This window comes from Muscardinus avellanarius (genome assembly GCF_963383645.1).
Source record: "Muscardinus avellanarius genome assembly, chromosome: 11".
Taxonomy (NCBI): domain Eukaryota; kingdom Metazoa; phylum Chordata; class Mammalia; order Rodentia; family Gliridae; genus Muscardinus; species Muscardinus avellanarius.
Window position 1 is genome coordinate 68010580 of NC_137797.1, and position 19067 is coordinate 68029646.

Genomic DNA, 19067 nt, shown 5'->3' on the forward strand with positions numbered 1-19067 from the left:
CACATTCACCAAATCGGCAAGACCCCTCGGGTCTCCCCAGGTCTGGACAGCCATTGGGTAGAAGGATGATCTGCCTAATCCATGGAAGGAGGTGCTCAAGAGCCCCCCCATGCTGAGTCTGTGCTCAGCTGCCCACAGGCCTGCCCAAGTCCCTCACTTCCCTGATGGGGACCTCCATACAGGCCCCCTTACTGGAAGCCAGGCTTGGGAGTGAAGAGAAGAGCTCCAGTCTCAGGTTTTGCAGGCAGAGAAGAGCACGGTGGTATCATCTGGGCAGCACAAGTGTCCTGACCTCTAGGTATAGCAGGACCAGGACCGAGGAGTCACCAGCCCCCAGAAGGTTGCCTGGGCCAGACAAGGGTGGATTGTGAATGAGGTCAGTCTGGTGACCTGTGACCCACCTGGTATATCAAAGACACGGCCAGGCCCCTGACCACGGATGCTGAACTGCAGAACGGGAGCTGGGCGGGGGTGGCTGCTGGTGTGTCCTCCTGGAAGGGCACTGGGTGAGGGTGTGTTCTCTTACCTGGGGTAGGGGACAGTGCCTCCGTGCGTACCACTCCTGACAATACAGGCTGACTTGGATGCCCTGGCCCAGGAAAAGCAGGGTCCACATTAGCACATTCCACGCTGGGCCTGTGTGCCGGTCGCTCATGGCGAAGTTCAGCAGCCCTGGGGCAGGGAGAAAGGCGGCCCCAGCTGAGCCTCGGCCCTGGCTGGGTATTGGAGAGGGATGAAACAGGAAGGCCCACCAGGGAAGATCTTAAAGCCAGCTGCAGGAACTTGTGGAGGCCTCAGGGCTCATGTAAAAATCAGGATCACTCAGCTCAGACCTCAGGACCTTGCATCTCACACTGAATCTCACAACCACATGGCCCTTTCTTCCTTTTTTTTTTTTTTTTTTTTTTTTTGCGGTATTAAGGATTGAAGCCAGGGGCATTCTACCTCCAAGATATACCCCAGTACTATTTTTTATTCTTTATTTTGAAACAGGGTCTCACTAAGTTGCAGAGGGCCTCACAAGTAGCTGAGGCTGGCCACGAACCTGAGATCCTCTTGTATCAGCCTCCCAAACTCTGGGATTACAAGTGTGCATCACCATGCCCTGCTCCCCTTTCTTCCCTTTGTCTATCCTTGTGTCCCCTGCTCCAGAGCTCCTTGCCAACCAGAAACCTCCTACATTCCCCAGGATGCCCCTGCTCCCAAGTCCCTCCTTCCCCCACCATCAGGCCCAGCAGCCTTCCCATCTGTCTGGGATCCCTAGGAGCAGGACCCAGGTCTCCTCTACAGTGAAACAGAGGCCAAACTCACCTCCAATAACAAGGAAGAGCATCAGCATGACAGGGTAGAAAAAACCCAGAACAAAGCAGAAGATGTACTCATGCACCACTGCAGAGACCAGGAACACGCCCAGCATAGCCGCCCCTCGAGCCCGGCCACCAAGGAGCTGGCAAGGGGAGAGGGGGAGTGACGAGTGAGTCCCCGAAACCCTCCACGAAGAGCCCTTTAAAGGAAGCCAGGAAAGAGTGTGGCATAATGAAAAAATACAGCCTCTGTTCTGGTGTGGTGGCACAGGCCTGGAATCCCAGTACTTGGGAGGCTGAGACAGAAAGATAGCAGATTTGAGACCAGCCTCTGCAATTTAGAGAGACTCTGCTTCAAAACAAAAAAATAAAGCAAAAATGGGCTGAGAGTACAGCTTGGTGGTAGAATTCTTCTGGGTTCAATCTCCATTATCAAAATGAATATGGGATCTGGGGTGAGAAGAGCTGACATCAATTTTACTTAAAAACATTATAGCCAGGCACAGTGGTGCATGCCTTTAAAGCCAGTAATTGGAAGCCTGAGACAGGAGGATCACAGGATCGAGGACAGCCTCAGCAACACAGAGACTCTCAGCAACCTACCAAGACCCTGTTTCAAAACAAAAAAATATAAAAGGCTAGAGGTATAGATTGGTGGTAAAATGCCCCTGGGTTCAATCTCTAGCATCACCACAAATAAAATAAAATAAAATTTAAGAATAAAAAAAAAATAGGGCAGGGGGTGTAGTTCGGAGGTTGAATGCCCCTGGGTTCCATCCCCAGACCAGCAAAAAAAAAAAAAAAAAAAAGAGTCAGAGGCAGCCATTGGTGGTGGTGCACACCCATAATCCCAGTACTTGGGAGGTTGAGATGGAAGGATTGTAGGATTGAAACCAGCTTCAGCAATTTAGCAGAGACCTCAGAAACTTAAACACTGTTTCACAATAATAAATAAGAGCCAGATGTGGTGGCACATACTTGTAATCCCAGCATTTGGAAGGCTGAAACAAGAGGATTGTGGTTCGCCGACAGCCTCAGTGACTTAGTGAGGCCCTTCGCAACTCAGTGAGACCCTGTGTCAAAATAAAGAATAAAAAATAGGGCTGGGGGTGTCACTCAGAGGTAGAATGCCCCTGGGTTCCATCCCCAGAACTGCAAAAAAGAAGAAAAAAAAATAATAAATAAAACAAGGCTGGGTGTGTAGCTTAGAAATAGAATGCCTCTGGGTTCAATCCCCCATAAAACACACACACACACACACACACACACACACACACACACAGCAAAGATGCAAAGAAACAAATGCCTTATAGACTGGTATACAAGAAATACTATGTGAGGTGAAATTAGGAATAAAGAAGGAAATTAGTTCACAAGAAGGACTTTTTGTCCACTGGACTGGGTAGAATGGGAGTAGGGGCAGGTTACGTAACCAGGGCCCTTAGGTCTGGCAAGGTGGGTGGTACAGAGGGAAGGAAGGTGAGGGTGCCCTGGACAGCCTCTGTGGACAGTAGGAGCTGAAAGGGTCTGCAGAGCCATACCCACAGCCCATCCTGATACACGTAGCTGTACAGCCAGTCATGGACCACCACGTTCCACGTGCGGTAGTAGTTGGAGAAGGATGTCGAGTTCCACCAGTCCTGGGGAGGGAGCGGAGTCAGGTGGAGGTGAGCATACAGGGTCGGGCTTCTCCCCACTTCCTCCCCTGCCCACATCCTGTGCCCTGTTCTCCAAGCTCCCTCTTCATGACCGGGCCTTGCTCTCTCTCCTACACGCTCCCCTAGGATAAGAAGATTCCACAGTACCATCCACACCAAAGCACTGAGCCCTGGCTGCCCGGGCAGTGGAGGGGTGGCACTGCCCCTACACGTAAAGGCCCACAGTGCTCACCGTAAGAGGACACCCTACATTGACATGATCTCCCCTGACCCCTCCCAGTCCCCCAGCCCCAGCTCCCAGCTGGTTTAGGCCCAGGTCCCACCCGGTAGAACATCCTGTCTCCAAACCGGAGCATTTCCGCGAAGGCATTGAGCCAGCAGTGCAGGAAGGCGAAGAAGATGAGCAGCAGCATGAAGATGCCTGGCAGTGGGACAAGCGCTCGGTAAGGCGGGACCAGGGTGGGCGTCGGCCCAACCCTACTGAGCATTCGTTAGTCAGTTATATACTCGTGCACTCTTTGTGTGTGTGGGGGGGGTACTGGGGATGGAACCCAGGGGTACTCTATCTCTGAGCTACACCCCCAGCCCATTCTTTTATTCTTTATTTTGAAACAGGGTCTCACTGAGTTGCAAAGGGCCTCACTAAGCAGCTGGGGCTGGCTCAGCTTCCCGAGTACTGGGATGACAAGCATGCGCCACCATGCCCGGCATGAATATTTTCTTAGCATTTACTCTGTGCCAGATGTGGGAATCCAGGGATGAACCGCCAAGCCCTGGCCTCTGGGACACACACAGAGTGAGAGGCAGAGACATGTTTGACCAAGTAGCAAGGTCACATGCAACAGTCACTAAGCATAGTGGCCATCGATGTGCCTGGGAGTGCAGAGCAGGGGATGGGTCACTAACTGAAGGCTAAAAAAGAAAGGCTCAGCCAAGCGGCGCAAGGCGCCTCTAGTCCCAGCCACCCAGGAGGCTGAGGCAGAAGCATCACGTGAGCCAAGCAGGTCAAGGCCAGCCTGGACAACATAGAGAAGCCCCCCCCATCACCAAAAAAAAGCAAGGCCTTCCTGAGAGGGAGCATCTCAGCCATCAGCCTCCTAGAAGGAACTAGTTTCCATGGGAAAAAGGCATTCCAAGCTGAGGGACCAGAATGAGCAAGGCCCAGAGGCTCAGAGGTGCAGGTCTTTCAGGGAACGGCTGTGCGTGTGGTGGGATGAGATGATGGACTGGAGTTACATGGAAAGGGGCCTCGAATGCCAGACGGAGGGCTTAGTCTTACCTGGGCATGCCGCAATGGGGAGCCACTGGGGTTCTGAGGCGGGGTAGGGAATGATTACTTTGTAGGATGGAAGTTCATCTGGGCAGCAGTGTCAGGCACAGATGGGAAAGGAAGGGTTTGAGTGGCAGGGAGAGAGGTTAGGAGGCTGAACAAAGGCGGTGGCAATGAGCACAGGCAGGATGAGAGGACATTTAGGGGGAGAAGGTGACAGAGGTACAGAGGAAAGCCTTCCTCAGGGCGCAGCCCTCTCCTGCCCTCCTCGGGACTCACCTGGCAATGTGGCATGCAGAACAGAGAGCACCAGGGCCCGGGTGCTGAAGGGCTCCCGGCTCATGTTGGCAAAGGCAGGAATGCAGAGGCGGCCCAGGATGAAGCAGGCATAGAGCACGCAGCCCAGGGCCTGCGAGGAGCGGGACACGTGGCCTGGAGGGGGGGTGCTGGCAGCGAACTCCTCAACCTAGAACTGGACCTCTGGCCTCTACCCTCTCCCTCCTCCCCAGGCCCCCACCACTGTGCTCCCAGGAATGCCCCCCAGCCGCCACGAGTCCCAGCTAGCCACCCTTCTACCCCGTCTTCTTACCTGGGCAAAGTTCTTGGCCACATAATTCCACCTGACGTTGGACGTCCTGTGGCAGCAATGAGGATAATAAGCGACTCGTTCCTTTATGCCATTCCTGCTCAGGCCTGGGTCCTCCCCGCCGCTCCCTCAGCTGCCCTGGCCTGGGTGGGCTGTCTAGGGAGGTGGTGGGTCTGGGATATTTGGGGCTTTCCACAATGACTGCAGCTTGGCTGTTAACTAAGGTGTCCAGCCACCTGGAGTTTCCTGGGCTTCGTAGGATTTTCAGTTCCACGCTGGGTAATTAGGACAGTTGATCCTCCAAGTGTTACCATAGCTACGCAAGGTAGAGTGGCAGCCTACCTCCATTTACTTCCCATCTTTATTATGGGATGCTTCTTGAGCAAGTGGCCAGTGCCTGGGGTGATAAAGGCCCTGGGGAGACAAGGGTCAAAGGGAAGGCCCCCAGAGGGCTGGTTGCTGGGTCTTACCTGGGGTAAGTCTCTCGGTAGATGAGTGTGGGGCAGAAGAGGAAGTAGAGGTAACTGGAGAAACTGGGGGCCACACCCTCACCTGGGGGTGAACAAAAAGGGGGGTGAGCTGGGGGAGGGCAGAGAGCAGAGTGAATGGGGGAGAGGGCGAGATTGGGGAATGGAGAGGTGATCTGACAGAGGTGGATGGGTGAGGAGCTTTAGATAGGACCAGTCTAGATTCCTGTGGGGAGGGGATGGGCAGGTGGGCAGAAACTGAACTTGTTTTGTGGGTTTTTGTTAGTTTTTGTTCTGAAGATTGAACTCAGGAGCATTCTATTTCTGAGCTACACCTCCATCACCATTTTCATTTCTTCTTTTGAAACAGGGTCTCACTAAGTTACTGAGAATCTCGCCACACTGCTGAGGTTGTTCCCCAACCCGAGGTCCTCCTGTCTCAGCCTCCCAAGTGCTGGGATTACAGGCCTGTGCCACCACGCCCAGCTAATTTTCTCCTGCAGGACCAGCTGTGGCCACAACTTCATGTGACAGGTACCACAAGTTCCACCACACATTCTCCTTCCCCTTCTATCCTGGCTCCTCAGGTCAAGTTCTCACCTCTGGGTTTTTCCAGGATGGGTGTGGGAACAGGAAAGCACCAGAAGTTGTGGGTGTGAGTGTGGTACCTCAGAGGTGAGGCCTCTTAGCCTAAAGACTAAGGCCGCAGAGCCCAGAGGGAGGCCAGAGCCTCCCTGCTGGGCACGTGGGCTTGGGAAGGCAGAGCTTTCAGGAGCACCTGCAGCTGCTGGCTGAGTCCACGCCAGGGCCAGCCTCACCTCCTCCTCCAGCACGTAGGGTCGCAGGCACAGCTTCCCTCAGGAAAGAGTAGCTTTTCATCAGGAGCCTGACCTGCGGTGGAGGGGAGGCCAAGTTGCTGTGTGGCTGAGAGCGAATCACTTAACTCTCTGCGCCCTCACCCTCCACAGAGAAGCCAGCAGATGTAAGATCTGTCTGGTAGGAGTCCTTACTTTCTCTTTTTGTCGGACATGCTGCTGAAATGAAGAGAAAAGAGGCCGGCCAGGACCTTCACTCCACCAACCCCCTATGACTCTGCAGGCTCAGCTTGCTTGTTCAGTAGCGCCCCCTTTCTTTTGCTCTTCTTTGGGCCTGGAGTTCCCTGGAATCCTGCACCCCTAGTGATTAGCTCCACCCCCCAATGCTATGTCAAGAGCCTCCCTCTCGTGGCCTCCGCCCCAGTGCCTGCCCTCACCTGCTCGAAGACAAGGATGCAGCGGGAGGCTGGCTGGAGCTGATGCTCCAGGGCCACGTGGACCGGGAGCACACCGAGCACCGCCGCGTGGGCTGCCAGCAGCGCGCAGCCCAGGGCCGCCCACAGTGACCAGGCACCCCGGGCGCGGGGCCTGGCCAACAGCCGCAGGGCCTGGTAGGGCGCCAGCAGAGTGGACAGGAACATGGGGACCCAGGTCACCAGCGCCAAGGGCAGCTGTCCGAAGCTGAAGATTAGTAGGTCAAATTCCAGCACCAGCCTTTGCGTGGGGGAGACAGAGAGCAGACAAAAGTGCAACACTCTCAGCCCCTTCCTCTTCCATCAGAGCTATCGGAAGATAAACTAAGGCACCTTTAATACTTTTTACTTATTTATTTTTTTACTAGAGATTAAATGGGGGTCTACCATTGGATTACATCCCCATTTATTATTTTATATATTACTTTTTTCAGTACTGGTGATGGAACCCTGAGGCATTCTACCTCTGAGCTACACCTCCAGCCCTATTTTTTATTCTTTTTTTTTGGGGGGGGTAGTGTCTGGGGATGGAACCCAGGGGCATTTGACCTCCTAGCTACACCCCCTGCCCTATTTTTTATTCTTTATTTTGAAACAGGGTCTCACTGAGTTGCAAAGGGCCTCACTAAGTAGCTGAGGCTGTCCATGAACCATGATCTTCCAGTCTCAGCCTCCCAAATGCTGGGATTATAAGCGTGCACCACCACGCCCAGTTTCTATTTTTTATTTTTATTTTTTATTTTTTGGCGGTACTGGGGATGGAACTCAGGGGCATTCTACCTCCTAGCTACACTCCCAGCCCAGCCCTATTTTGTGTGTGTGTGTGGGCGGGGGGGGGGGGGTCTGGGGGTGGAACCCAGGGGCTTTCTACCTCCGGGCTATATTCCCAGACCTATTTTATACTTTATTTGGAAATAGGGTCTCACTAAGTTGCTGAGAGCCTCACTAAATAGTTGAGGCTGGCTTTAAACATGTGTAATCCTCCTGTCTCAGCCTCCCAAACACTGGGATTACAAGTGTGCACCACCATGCCCAGCTTCAGCCCTATTTTTTATTCTTTATTTCGAAACAGGGTCTCACTGAGTTGCAGAGGGCCTTACTAAGTATCCAAGGCTGGCCACGAACCATGATCCTCTGGTCTCAGCCTCCCAAATGCTGGGATTACAAGCGTGTGCCACCACTCCTGGCTTCTCCTATTTTTTATTTTGAAACAGGGACTCACTAAGTTGCAGATGACCTAAGTTGCTGAGGCTGGCAGGAACCCTCTATCTTCCTGTCTCAGCCTCCCAAGTACTGGGATTACAAGCGTGCACCACTACATCCAGTTGCCCAGTTCATTACCTGAGGAGACCCAGCCATGGGAAGGGTTTAGAGCCCTCTCAGTTTTATTGTGTCCCAGAAGGGCTCAATACTCAGTATACTACAAGTGTTAAAGTGCAGGGCATTTAATTAGATATGGTGGCACAAGCTTGTAATCCCAGCATTTGGGAGGCTGAGACTGGAGGATCACGGTTTGCGGACAGCCTTAGCTGCTTAGTAAAGCCCTTTGCAACGCAGTGAGATTCTGTTTCCAAACAAAGAATAAAAGATAAGGCTTGGGATGTAGCTCAGAGGTAGAATGTCCCTGGGTTTCATCCCCAGTACCCACCACAAAAAGAGTGTATGATGAGCCAGAGATGGCATCACATGCCTATAATCCCAGTACTTGGAAAACTAAGACAGGAAGATCATAGGTTCAAGGCCAGTCTCAGCAAGTATCAATATTCTCAGCAATTTATTTATTTATTTATTTTTTGGTGGGTCTGGGAATGGAACTCAGGGGCATTCGACCTCCGAGCTATACCTCCTGCCCTGTATTTTACTCTTTATTTTGAAAGAGGGTCTCACTAAGTGACAGAGGGCCTCTGTAAGTAGCTGAGGCTGTCGGAGAACTGTGATCCTCCCGTCTCAGCCTCCAGAATGCCATGATTACAGGCGTGTGCCACCACGCCCAGCTTATTCTCAGCAATTTAGCAAGATCCTGTTTCAAAACAAAAAATAGCGCTGGGTGTGGTGGCGCGCGCTTGTAATCCCAGTGCTTGGGAGGTGGAGACAGGAGGATCACGCAGGTTCGAAGCCAGCCGCGCTGGCTTGAGAGATCCTGTTTCCAAATTAAAAAAAAAAAAAGTATAAAATAGGTCTGGGAGTGTAGCCCGGAGGTAGAAATGTTCCATCCCCAGTACCACCAAAAAAAAAAAAAAAAAAAAGAAAAGAAAGAAAAGAAAAGAAAAGAAAAAGAATAAATAAATAAATAAATAAATAAAAATAAAAAGGGCTGGGGGTATAGCTCAGAGTGAATGCCCCTGGCTTCAAACCCCAGTACTACACACACATACACACACACACACAAAAAAAAAAAAAAAAAAAAAAGATCGCATGGTTTAGGAACTGAAGGTGTGGCTTGTTTGTGTGTGTGTGTGATGGTACTGGGGTTCCTGGAAACCCTTCTTTGGGTTACACTCCCAGACCTATTTTGTATTTTTATTTTGGAAACAGGGTCTCTTAAGCCAGCAAAGCTGGCTTTGAACCTGCGCTACTCCTGTCTCCGCCTCCCAAGCGCGGGGATTACAAGCATGCGCCACCACACCCGGCCGGCAAAGGTGTGGCTTTTTCAACTTGGAAAGGAATATGTTGGGTGTGCATGTGTGAGCACATACCTACATCTGCCTCAAGGGAAGATTACTTTTGAGAAGTATTTGAGAAGGGTCATGATGACCCCAAAATGGCTGGCCCTGGGAGGAAAGAGCAAGGGTCATCAAAGGCTAGAGAGGGAAGGAGTCTAAAAGAGTGTTTTAAGGAAGAAGGTTGTTGGGAGCTATACTGATGGGTGTCTAATAACCAAAGGGCCTGGTATAATAACCGTATGCCCTCTGGGAGCCAGGGGAAGGTGGCAGCCGGGGCGTCTGGTCTGGTCAGCATGTGTATCCCAGGCAGGAGTGAGGCCTACCTGCCCTTGTCAATGAAGTCGATGGCCAGGGTGCTAATGATGAAGACACACAAGCTGGCGATGAACATGTGGTAGATGGTGCGGAAATGCTGCACCTCCATCAGCTCGCTGGAGGAACACGGGCCTGAAGGTCAGTAGGGGAGGGTCCCGGTGCAGCCTAGACCAGACACTGCTCGTGTGAGGGCACCGGGTCTCCTGACCCAGAAATTCCAACTGAGGCTGGGAGGTGGCCGAGACCGCTCCTCCCCCCAGCCATGCCCAGGGCGAACAGGGGAAAAGCTTAGAAACCCTCTCTGGACCTTACCCACAAACCACCCAAAGCCCAGCCGTGAGAAATGAGGTGTCTGGACCCCCGTCTCCTGTTCTCACCCCTGACTTACTCAAGCAGGGACTTGCGGATGATAAAAACTTTCCGTTTCCCGAGCGATGGCTCTCGGGTCCTGAATTAAGACAGGTGTGCAGGGTCAAGTCCCAAAGGAAGAAGGCAGTATGCAGAGGGAAGGAGCACACGGGTCAACGCCTGGGAGCCCAGGGGAGTAGCAGGGGAGGGTCAGGTCCAGGGCAGAGCAGCCCAGAAGACAGAGGTCAACATCAGGAGAAGGCGATAAGGGGCTAAGAGGGGAGGTTGAAGTCAGCGTATGTGTTTGTGGCTCATGATTCTTTCTTTCTTTCTTTTTTTTTTTTTTTTTTGTGGTACTGGGGTTCCTGGAAACCCTTCTACCTCCGGGCTACACTCCCAGACCTATTTTTTATATTTTATTTTTTTTTTAATTTGGAAACAGGGTCTCTTAAGCCAGGACGGCTGGCTTCGAACCTAAGCAATCCTCCTGTCTCCGTCTCCCAAGCGTGGGGATTACAAGCGTGCAACACCACGCCCGGCTTGGTACTGGGATTGAACTCAGGGTATCTCTGAGCTACACCCCCAGCCCTTTTTTGTTTTTTATTTGGAAACAAGTTCTCGCTAAAGTGCTGAGGCTGACCTTGAACCTGCAATCCTCCTATCTCAGCCTCCTAAGTATTGGAATTACAGGTGTGAGTCAACATGCCTGGCTGTGGCTTATGAGTTTTACAGTGGATGAGCACCCTGCCATTTCCAGTTTTCTGGATCCTCAGACTCACTTGCTCAAGGACGCTGGGGGAGTGGATGGCAGAGGTCTGTCTTGCAGCGGGTAGGAGTGTATGGACTCCCACATGGCCTGGTCCAGCAGCTCTGCCAGCTGGCCCTTTGCTTGCTCCAGCAATTGCGTCTTGACAGCCTACAGGATAAAACGAGGGTACAGCCCACTGTCCCTCCAGCCAGTCGGCCGTGTTTTTACTCGCTGAACGTTTACTGAGCTTTTCCCTATGCTAAGCACAGAGCTAAGTGCTAGGGATAGAAAGGTGACAAGCCCTGGTGTGGTTTCTGTCCACAGCTTCCCCAGCTTCCTATTTCCTGGGGGCGGCCGTGAGAATCAAGAATGACAGAGGAGCAATGCTTCCACTCCCTGGGCCTGAAATCCCGCCAGGCCCCTCTGTATTCTCTCACCCCCGACCTCTAGCCACACTAACAGGAAGGCTCTACACCAGCTGACTTTGGTCCCTGCCCGGAGAACCTGTGTTTCAGACTCTCTATCTTAACCCTTAATTCTTTTTTTTTTTTTTTTTTGTATTGGGGGTTGAACCCAGGGCATTCTACCTCCGAGCTATACCCCCAGTCTTATTTTTTATTATTTATTTTGAAACCAGGTCTCACTAAATTGCAGAGGGCCTCACTAAGTAGCTGAGGCTGGCTGTGAACCGCGATCCTCCAGTCTCAGCCTTTGGAAATACTGGAACTACAAGCACGCACCACCACACCTGGCTTTAACCCTTTATTCTAACCTGATCTTTGAATTCCAGGACAAATCATCTTGATCATCAAGGCAGTCCTTACCCTGCCTCCTGCCACCCCAAGACCTGTCCATCTTGACCTTGGACCTCTGAGGCCCCTCACCTCCATATGCCGGGTCCATTGCACCAAGTCAGGGGCTCTGGGCAGCTCAGTGTTTCCTAGGAGGAGGGGTCAAAGGGCACACTCAAGGGGGAGGAGTTAGGGTTCTGCCGACTCAGAGGCATCCTAAGTCCAGGAAATGCTTTCTGTGAGCTCAGCAGCCTCTCCACCCACAACCAGTCAACATCTAGCGCCATGGGTGGAGCAACCAGAAGAGGAAGTTATTTCTGCAGGAGGTGAGAAGCGTGGAGGCCATCGACAAGAGGGAACCGGATGATATTACTGGAAACAGGGTCCCCACGGAAAACAGGAAGCTACTCCCTTCACCCTCTGTGGTTAAAGGGTCAGGAAGATAAGACCACCACTCTGAATACCCCTTTTCTCCTTCCTCTCCTAACTGGGTGGTGTGGGTGGAGGGCAGCATCTGCTTTCCCTGGCCTCCCAGATCAGCAGGAAGGACTGAAATTAGACAGCGGGAGGCTCCTCTCACCAGTGCATCCACACCCAACCTAGCCTGAGCGTTGGGCACTCACTCTGCAAGGGTGGCTCACCTTCCCCAGAGGGCTGCTGCTCCTGCTTCCCTCCTGGCCCTTCTCTCTTCCGCAGACAGGCCCCCCGTGGCTCCATGATGAGTCCGGAGTGGGCTCAGGTGGCAGCTGCCTGTGCTGTCTCCTGTCCCTCACAGCCCGCCTGCAAAGTTCCTGTCCCACTCAGCTAAGCGGACAGCTCCAAAGACTAAAGTCCTCTCAGGTGGAGGGGACCTCCCAGAGCCAGATAGGTTATCTGAAGGCAGTGCTCCTCAGCTCTGAGCTTGGCTCTGCTGGCTGTCACAGGGGTGGCTGCACCTCCTCCCCCACCTCCCAGCCCCCACCCAGCCCCAAATCTGTTCTCCCTCCTAAAGGAACAATGACTATGCTGCTGCTGGAAGGGAGACTTTGCCTCTCTGAGGCTTATCACCTAGCATAGATTGCCTTCCAGTCTCTCTCCCCAAAGGACCAAGGTCTGAGAGGAGTCAGAAACATCTTCCTGTGCAGTGCATGCAGCTACCTGAGACCATGGGATGAGGCGTGCGATTACACGTTTCCAATAGCATTCTGATGGGGTGGTACTCTTGATATTTGTGGTGCTACAGCCCTCCAGGAAATTCTGTGTGTCAGGGCTCCCGAATGTCAGCTCTTCCCTACGCCTACTAGGTTAGCAGATAGGCAAGAAGGCCAAACAAGCACTTATTTAGCATTGAAGGAGTGCCAGGTATTGTCACACACAGAAGAACCAGATGCAAACCTCCCTTCATCATTTACTGGCTATGAGTAATTTCAGACAAGGGACTCAGACTTTCTAAGCCTCCTCTGAAAAATGGGGGCAAAAACTTCCTACCTCACAAGGTTATCATAAGCACAAAAATTAAGGAGTCCAAGTAAAATCACACAGGCCAGGGATGAGCTCCATAAATACTTTCCTTCCCTTTTGGATAGGAAGTAAGAGACAGTGCTTTGAAAGTTCCTCTTTGCTGAGTTCCTGTTGGGGTTAACTATTAATCCTTCCCCTCCCCTTATGTCCAAAGATCAGTGTTGGAAACAAGGTCACAACCTTTGATGGAGACTGATCTCCACGTTGCCTGTCCTCCCACTCCCACCCCGCAGTGGGTAGCTGGGTGAGGCTTCGGCACCTGGAGCCTGTGCCAGCGGCTATCTCCTGCATTCCAAGTGCTGCAGGAGGAACTGAGGAGGGTTCACTGGGAAGACAGAAATGCTAAGCGGCAGAGAGTGGGCCTGGGGCTCCAGAGCCATGAGCGGTGGACACAGAGACAGAGGCCAGAGACCCCCAACGCAGCTTTATTCACACCCCAGGATGACACCAACAGTTTTTCCAACTAGATGCTTAAAGGCCCAGGAATGAGGGGGCAATGAGGGGGCCCAGAGGTGGGGGGGCTCAGAGCACCTGAGTTACTCATCACTTTACAGATAACCCAAAATGATGGCCTCACTCTTGCCAGTGGCCCTCAGCCCTCACCCCAACCTCACTTTAGCCGCTGCTTCCAGTGAGGCAGAGGGCGCTTCCATCACCATCTGGAGAACCGGACAGGGGCTGGCCCATCCGGTCCACACACCAGCAGGGACCTCGTCGATGTCCCTGGGAGGAGCGACACTGGGGAGAGAGGCACACAGGTCGGGGGTGAGGCCAAAGGCTTCAAGAAGGTGTTTGTTGGGGGAGTCATTGGAGCCAGCGTATGCAGACACTTTTTTTTTTTTTTTTTTTGTGGTACTGGGGTTCCTGGAAGCCCTTCTACCTCTGGGCTACACTCCCAGACCTATTTTTACATTTTTATTTGGAAACAGGGTCTCCTAAGCCAGCGCGTGCGGCTGGCTTCGAACCTGCGCGATCCTCCTGTCTCTGCCTCCCAAGCGCGGGGATTACAAGCGTGCACCACCACGCCCGGCTATGCAGACACTTCTGAGTGTGGCCCACAGTAGTGTGGCCCTGGGTTCCCTTCCCTTGGTTCCCACTCTTCACGCACTAAGTTGTCCCATTCTGTTGGGCCAGATCAGTGGTTTTCAAAGCATGGCTCTCAAATCAACAGCATCAGCATCACTAGTGTACGGGTTAGAAATGCAAATTCTCAGGCCCCCTGCAGGAACTCTGCAGGTACAGCTCAGCCACCTGTGTTCACAAGCCCTCCAGGTGACTGGGGACTCAGGTTTGAGAGCCACCAATGTATGGCTAGTTATTCTTTATGTTTGCAGGGGTCCTAATGTTGAAAGATTCTGGAAGAGCCCATCCCCACTCCCTGTAGGAACCTTGCACCCAGGAGAAGAGGGGTCCTCTCACCTGCCGCTTTCGGTAGAAGCCTCGATGGTCACAATTAGGCACGTAGAGCGTGTGAGGCCCTCGGAAGACCTCAGTCTGGAGTTGCTGCAGAACTGAGTCCAGGTGTCTGCGGCAGGGGCCCTGGGGGAGGGACAGCAGAGAGCTCAACCCCACCAGCTAGGCTGCCCACGACCAGCACTGGAGACTTACCCAAGCCCACAGGAGCAGTCTCAGAAGTCTCCAGAGCGCCCACCCCTCCTGCTCCTACCAGCTCTAGACGCACCATCTCAGAGTCTTGGATGGCCCCGGGACTGGGCCTCGCCGGAGTGGTGGAGGTCCCTGCATTCCTCTGAGGGTCTCTGCGGCTCATGTCTTGTGGACGGGTGGAGCCTTTTTGGGGTTTACTCTCCTTAGGATTCTCCTCTACAGCCGAAGAAAGAATGAGAGAGGAGGTAAGAAATCAGCCAGGTGCCAAAGACCAGTGCCACATGGAAAAGAGCCTCCCCCCACCTGAGGAGTGCGGGACAGAGGGCCTTACAGACTAGGAGAAAAGCCCAGGAGCTTTAGAACCGGCCCCTCTGTTACTTTATCCTGGCAAGTTTCTTTCTCTGAAAATATATATTACTTTTCCTCACACTATCCCCCAGAGTTAAGGCTTATACAGGAAATTTATACAAAGTAAAAATTTTATGTATGTATTTATTTATTTATTTTGGTACTGAGGATTGAACCCAGAAACATTCTACCTTCAGGCTATACCCTCTGCCCTTATTTATTTTGTGGTATTTTGTGGTGCTGGGTCCAGTCTTTTTTTTTATTTATTTATTTATTTATTTATTTATTGCAGATCTGGGGATGGAATCCATGGCATTTGACTTCCAAGCTATACCCCCTGCCCTACTTTTTATTTTATTTATTTGGTGGTACTGGGGTTCCTGGAAGCCCTTCTACCTCTGGGCTACACTCCCAGACCTATTTTTACATTTTTATTTGGAAACAGGGTCTCCTAAGCCAGCGCCCGGGGCTGGCTTCGAACCTGAGCGATCCTCCTGTCTCTGCCTCCCAAGGGCGGGGATAACAAGTGTGCGCCACCACGCCCGGCTTTATTTTTTATTTTGAAACAGGGCTCACTGAGTTGTGGAAGGCCTCACTAAATAGTTGAGGCTGTCTGCGAATTGTGATCCCCTGGTCTCAGCCTCCGGAATGTTGGGATTACAAGCATGCGCCACCACGCCCAGCCTTTTTTTTTTTTTTATTTGGAAACAAGGTAATACTAAATTGATGTGAGCCTCACTGAGTTTTTGAGGCTGGACTTGAACCTGCAATCTTCCTGTCTCAGCCTCCCAAGTACTGGGCTAACAGGCATGCGCCACCATGCCCAGCTGCTTTTTATTTTTATTATTTATTTTTTGTGGTGCTGGGGATGGAACCTAGGGGCCTTCTACTTTCGGCCCACACCCCCAAACCTATATTCTTTTTTATTTGGAAACAGGGTCTCGCTAAGTTGCTGATAGCCTCATTGAGTTGCTAAGCTGGTTTTGAACCTGCAACCCTCTTATTTTAGCCTCCGAAGTACTGGTATTACTGGGTCACCGTGCTGGACCTTTATTTATTTGTTTTTGAAATGGGCTCACTGGGTTACTGAGAGTTTCATTAAGTTACTGAGGCTGGTCTCTAACCTGTGATCCTCCTGTTACAACCTCTGAAATATTGAGACTATGGGCATGTGCCACCATGCCTTACAAAAGCAAACATTTTAGAAAGCAAAAGTTGAAATCAGGTATGGTGGCATATGCCTATAACCCCAGTACTTACGAGGCTGAGACAGGAGAATCACAGGTTTGTGGCCAGCCTTAGCTACTTCACGAGGCCCTCTGCAACTTAATGAGACCCTGCTTCAAAATAAAGAATAAAAAAATAGGGTTGGGGATATAGTTTGGAGGTAGAATGCCCCTCAGTTCAATCCCCTGTAACACACACACATGCACGCGTGTGCATACATGTACACACATACACACTGGATAAAGAAAGAAAAAAAAGCAAAAAGTTGAGAACAAATACAAAACATTGGTTATATTGAGGCTTTGGGACTCAGGGTGAAATTAAAAGAACTGGCTGTTCCACCAGAAACCAGAAGGGGGTGCACCAAGCCAGAGAGATGAGGCAGAAGAGCACGGGTGTAGAAGGCAGCCAGCAGGGACCCAAGTGGAATGCATGTCCCTGCTGTGACCTTGCTGAGACTCAGCTCACCCCTCCAGGCCTGAGATATGGTTCCTTTGGGGGCAATGCAGTGGAGACCTCTCCCTCCTGGTCCTCTGTGGCTCAACCCCAGGGGTCCCAGGAGCATCTGATGCAGCCCTTAACCAGGAGGGCTGGAGATGTAGCTTGGAGGTAGAATGCCCCTGGGTTCTAGGAGGGGTTGAGGCAGGCTGAAAAGGTGCAAGGAATGAGGGCTTTCCACCCGCATGTTGCTGCTAGCTTTAGAGAAAGTTTTTTTTTGGGGGGGTGCTGCCGAGAAATCAGGACTGGGGAAGGGTAGGGAAATAAGCCAGGGCTAGGACAAGGCAGGGAGGGGAGCTTGCATTGCTTGGAATTTACTCCAGCTCTACGTTTAGATACTAGAATCCATGGAGGGACTGACTCCCCTCTCCACGCCCAGAGACAAGCTCTCATCTGCCTTCCACTCCCTGCAGCCGAGTTGTGCCATGTCCTCTGCAATCCTGCCCCTGGCCCTCTGCAGACACTGGACCTCCTTCCCAGCATTTAGCACCAGGACACTCCATACTGCCTTCTCTGGCCCACCCAGCTCATCCCCTCCATGAGGACCCCTAGAAGCCTGGTCAAGCAGGCCTTTGGGACTGACAGAAACTCCCAGCTAATATTTCAATCCTTCCCATTGAAAACCCGGGAGCTCAGATACCTCAGGGGCGCGCGCGGTGCAGTTCCTGCCCCTCCCATCTTCCCATTGCCCCATCTTTCAGGTACTGACTCATGCCTGTCCCACCCGCCCAGTGACTCAGCGACTCAGAGCCCGGGCCGTTCTCTGGGGTGGGGTGGAGGGTAGAGGGTTCTGAGCAGGTTTAAATCGTGATTCTGCTTTGGCAAATTCCCCCTTCTTTTCCACCTCTTTTCCCCTCCCCAGGCCCGCTGGGCATCTTCTAGACCTCCTTATTCACATTGCTGAGTCTGTCAGAATTTGGGAGTCTGGGGTTCCCCTTCTCTTCTTCCAGTGGAAGCCAAGTCCTATCTCCAGCTAGGCATCCGGCGTGAAGAAGCTGGGCCTGCTGGACCCATAGGATGACCTTAAAACCCTCCCGGTAAGGGAAAGCTGAGTTAAAAGTTAAGATGCGCGCTCAGACACCTTGCGACTTCATCCCCAGAAGCTCAGGCCACGCCCCAGCCTTCGGGCTGTCCCGGGCATCTCCTCCCACCCGGCAGGGCGCACAATCCCCAACGTGGGGAAGGAACGAGCGTCGGCGGCCAGAACCCCGAGGCTTGCAGGGCTGCTCGCCCCCTCTCCAGCACCCCCGGGGCCCTGCGAGCCGGGTCTCCCGGGGCGGGGCGGGGGGGCGCGGACTCACCCGGCGGGGCGCGCGCGCGGCGGCAGAGGCCCCGGCCCAACAGCAGCGCCCGCAAGGGCGCCTCCTCGTCCTCCAGCGGCTGGCACTGCAGACCTGGGATGCAGTTAGGGGTGTAGACCCCGCACTGCTGCCCCTCTCTCCTGAGACAGACCCCGGCTTCCGCACAGCCCTCCGCCGGCGGCCTCCCGTCCTCCTCCTCCACGCAGCCCCCCGGGCAGCCCGCCTGCACCCCCTGCCCGCAGCCTGGGCACCGCGCCAAGGCGCCTCCTGGGCCGGCAGCGAGCACGGTTAGCAGGAGCAGCGGCGGCAGCAGCCTGCGCGGGGTCATGGTCAGGATTTTTGCCTCGTCCACTCCTTCCAGAGCAGTCGTAGCACAGCTCCTGCCCGCGGCCGCCCCTCTGCCTTAAGTAGCCGGCGGTCAGGGGCAGGCCCTTTAAGAGCCAGGTGAAGGGGGGAGGGGGAGAAGGCAGAGGCATTCCCTAAACTGGGTGGGACTGGAGAGCTCCCCCCACCACCTGGGTCCTCCCCACTCCCGTCCCACTTTCTGTTTATTTCCCAAATTGCTCTGGTTTTTCTTGCTTTGTTCCTGGGGATTTGGCCCGGGGATTTGGGAACTCTACAGCTGGCTGGAGGGACTGGAGGGAGGGAAAGAGTGGAAGAGGGCTGGGCAGGAGTGGGATGAGGGGGAATCCTGGAATCCAGTTAGCTGGAGACAGTTGTGAGAAGAGGTGGGCAAATGCGGAGAAAAGATGGAGAGGACCCATCACAGGTGTCCGGACTGCTGCTGGCCGGAGAGCAGATCAGAGGCAGGGGACAAGAGCAGAATTGGGGAGGAGCAGGAGAAAGTCTCCCTGAGATGTGTCTGTGGAGAGAACGGGTGTGAGGGAAGGTGATGGAGGGCGCTGAGGGGAGTCAGGGGTGAAATGGGGAGATACGCCTTGGATAGACTGTAGCAAACCTTAGCATTGTGGAGGGTACACGAGGTCTGGAAGGACTGAGAAGAGGCTGGGTGTACAGAAGTGAGAACCCGCTGAGCATCTGGGAGGCAGGGAGAGGGGGTGATTGGGCAGCTGACACTCTGGGGGTGTGGGCAAAGTACAGGAACGTTTCTCAGAACCTGCCCTTTTCTTCGAGTGAATTTTCTTTTTCT

General features: G+C 53.0%; 2 protein-coding genes across 2 annotated transcripts; both read right to left on the reverse strand.

The window, feature by feature from the left end:
* Positions 1-294: 294 nt before the first annotated feature.
* SOAT2 (sterol O-acyltransferase 2) lies at positions 295-12155 on the reverse strand (the record flags this gene model as incomplete). The annotated part of the gene is made up of 15 exons (XM_080706372.1): positions 295-345; positions 527-672; positions 1312-1447; positions 2846-2944; positions 3286-3383; positions 4512-4641; positions 4822-4867; positions 5289-5370; positions 6104-6176; positions 6538-6814; positions 9560-9667; positions 9940-9999; positions 10679-10815; positions 11532-11587; positions 12080-12155. The coding sequence occupies 15 exons, from the start codon at positions 12153-12155 to the stop codon at positions 295-297; spliced, it is 1575 nt and encodes a 524-aa protein (XP_080562498.1).
* Positions 12156-13553: 1398 nt separating this feature from the next.
* Positions 13554-18245, reverse strand: IGFBP6 (insulin like growth factor binding protein 6; the record flags this gene model as incomplete). Its single annotated transcript, XM_080706428.1, has 4 exons — positions 13554-13676; positions 14358-14477; positions 14620-14759; positions 17918-18245. 4 exons carry the CDS (start codon positions 18243-18245, stop codon positions 13554-13556), a joined length of 711 nt encoding a protein of 236 aa, XP_080562554.1.
* Positions 18246-19067: the final 822 nt, after the last annotated feature.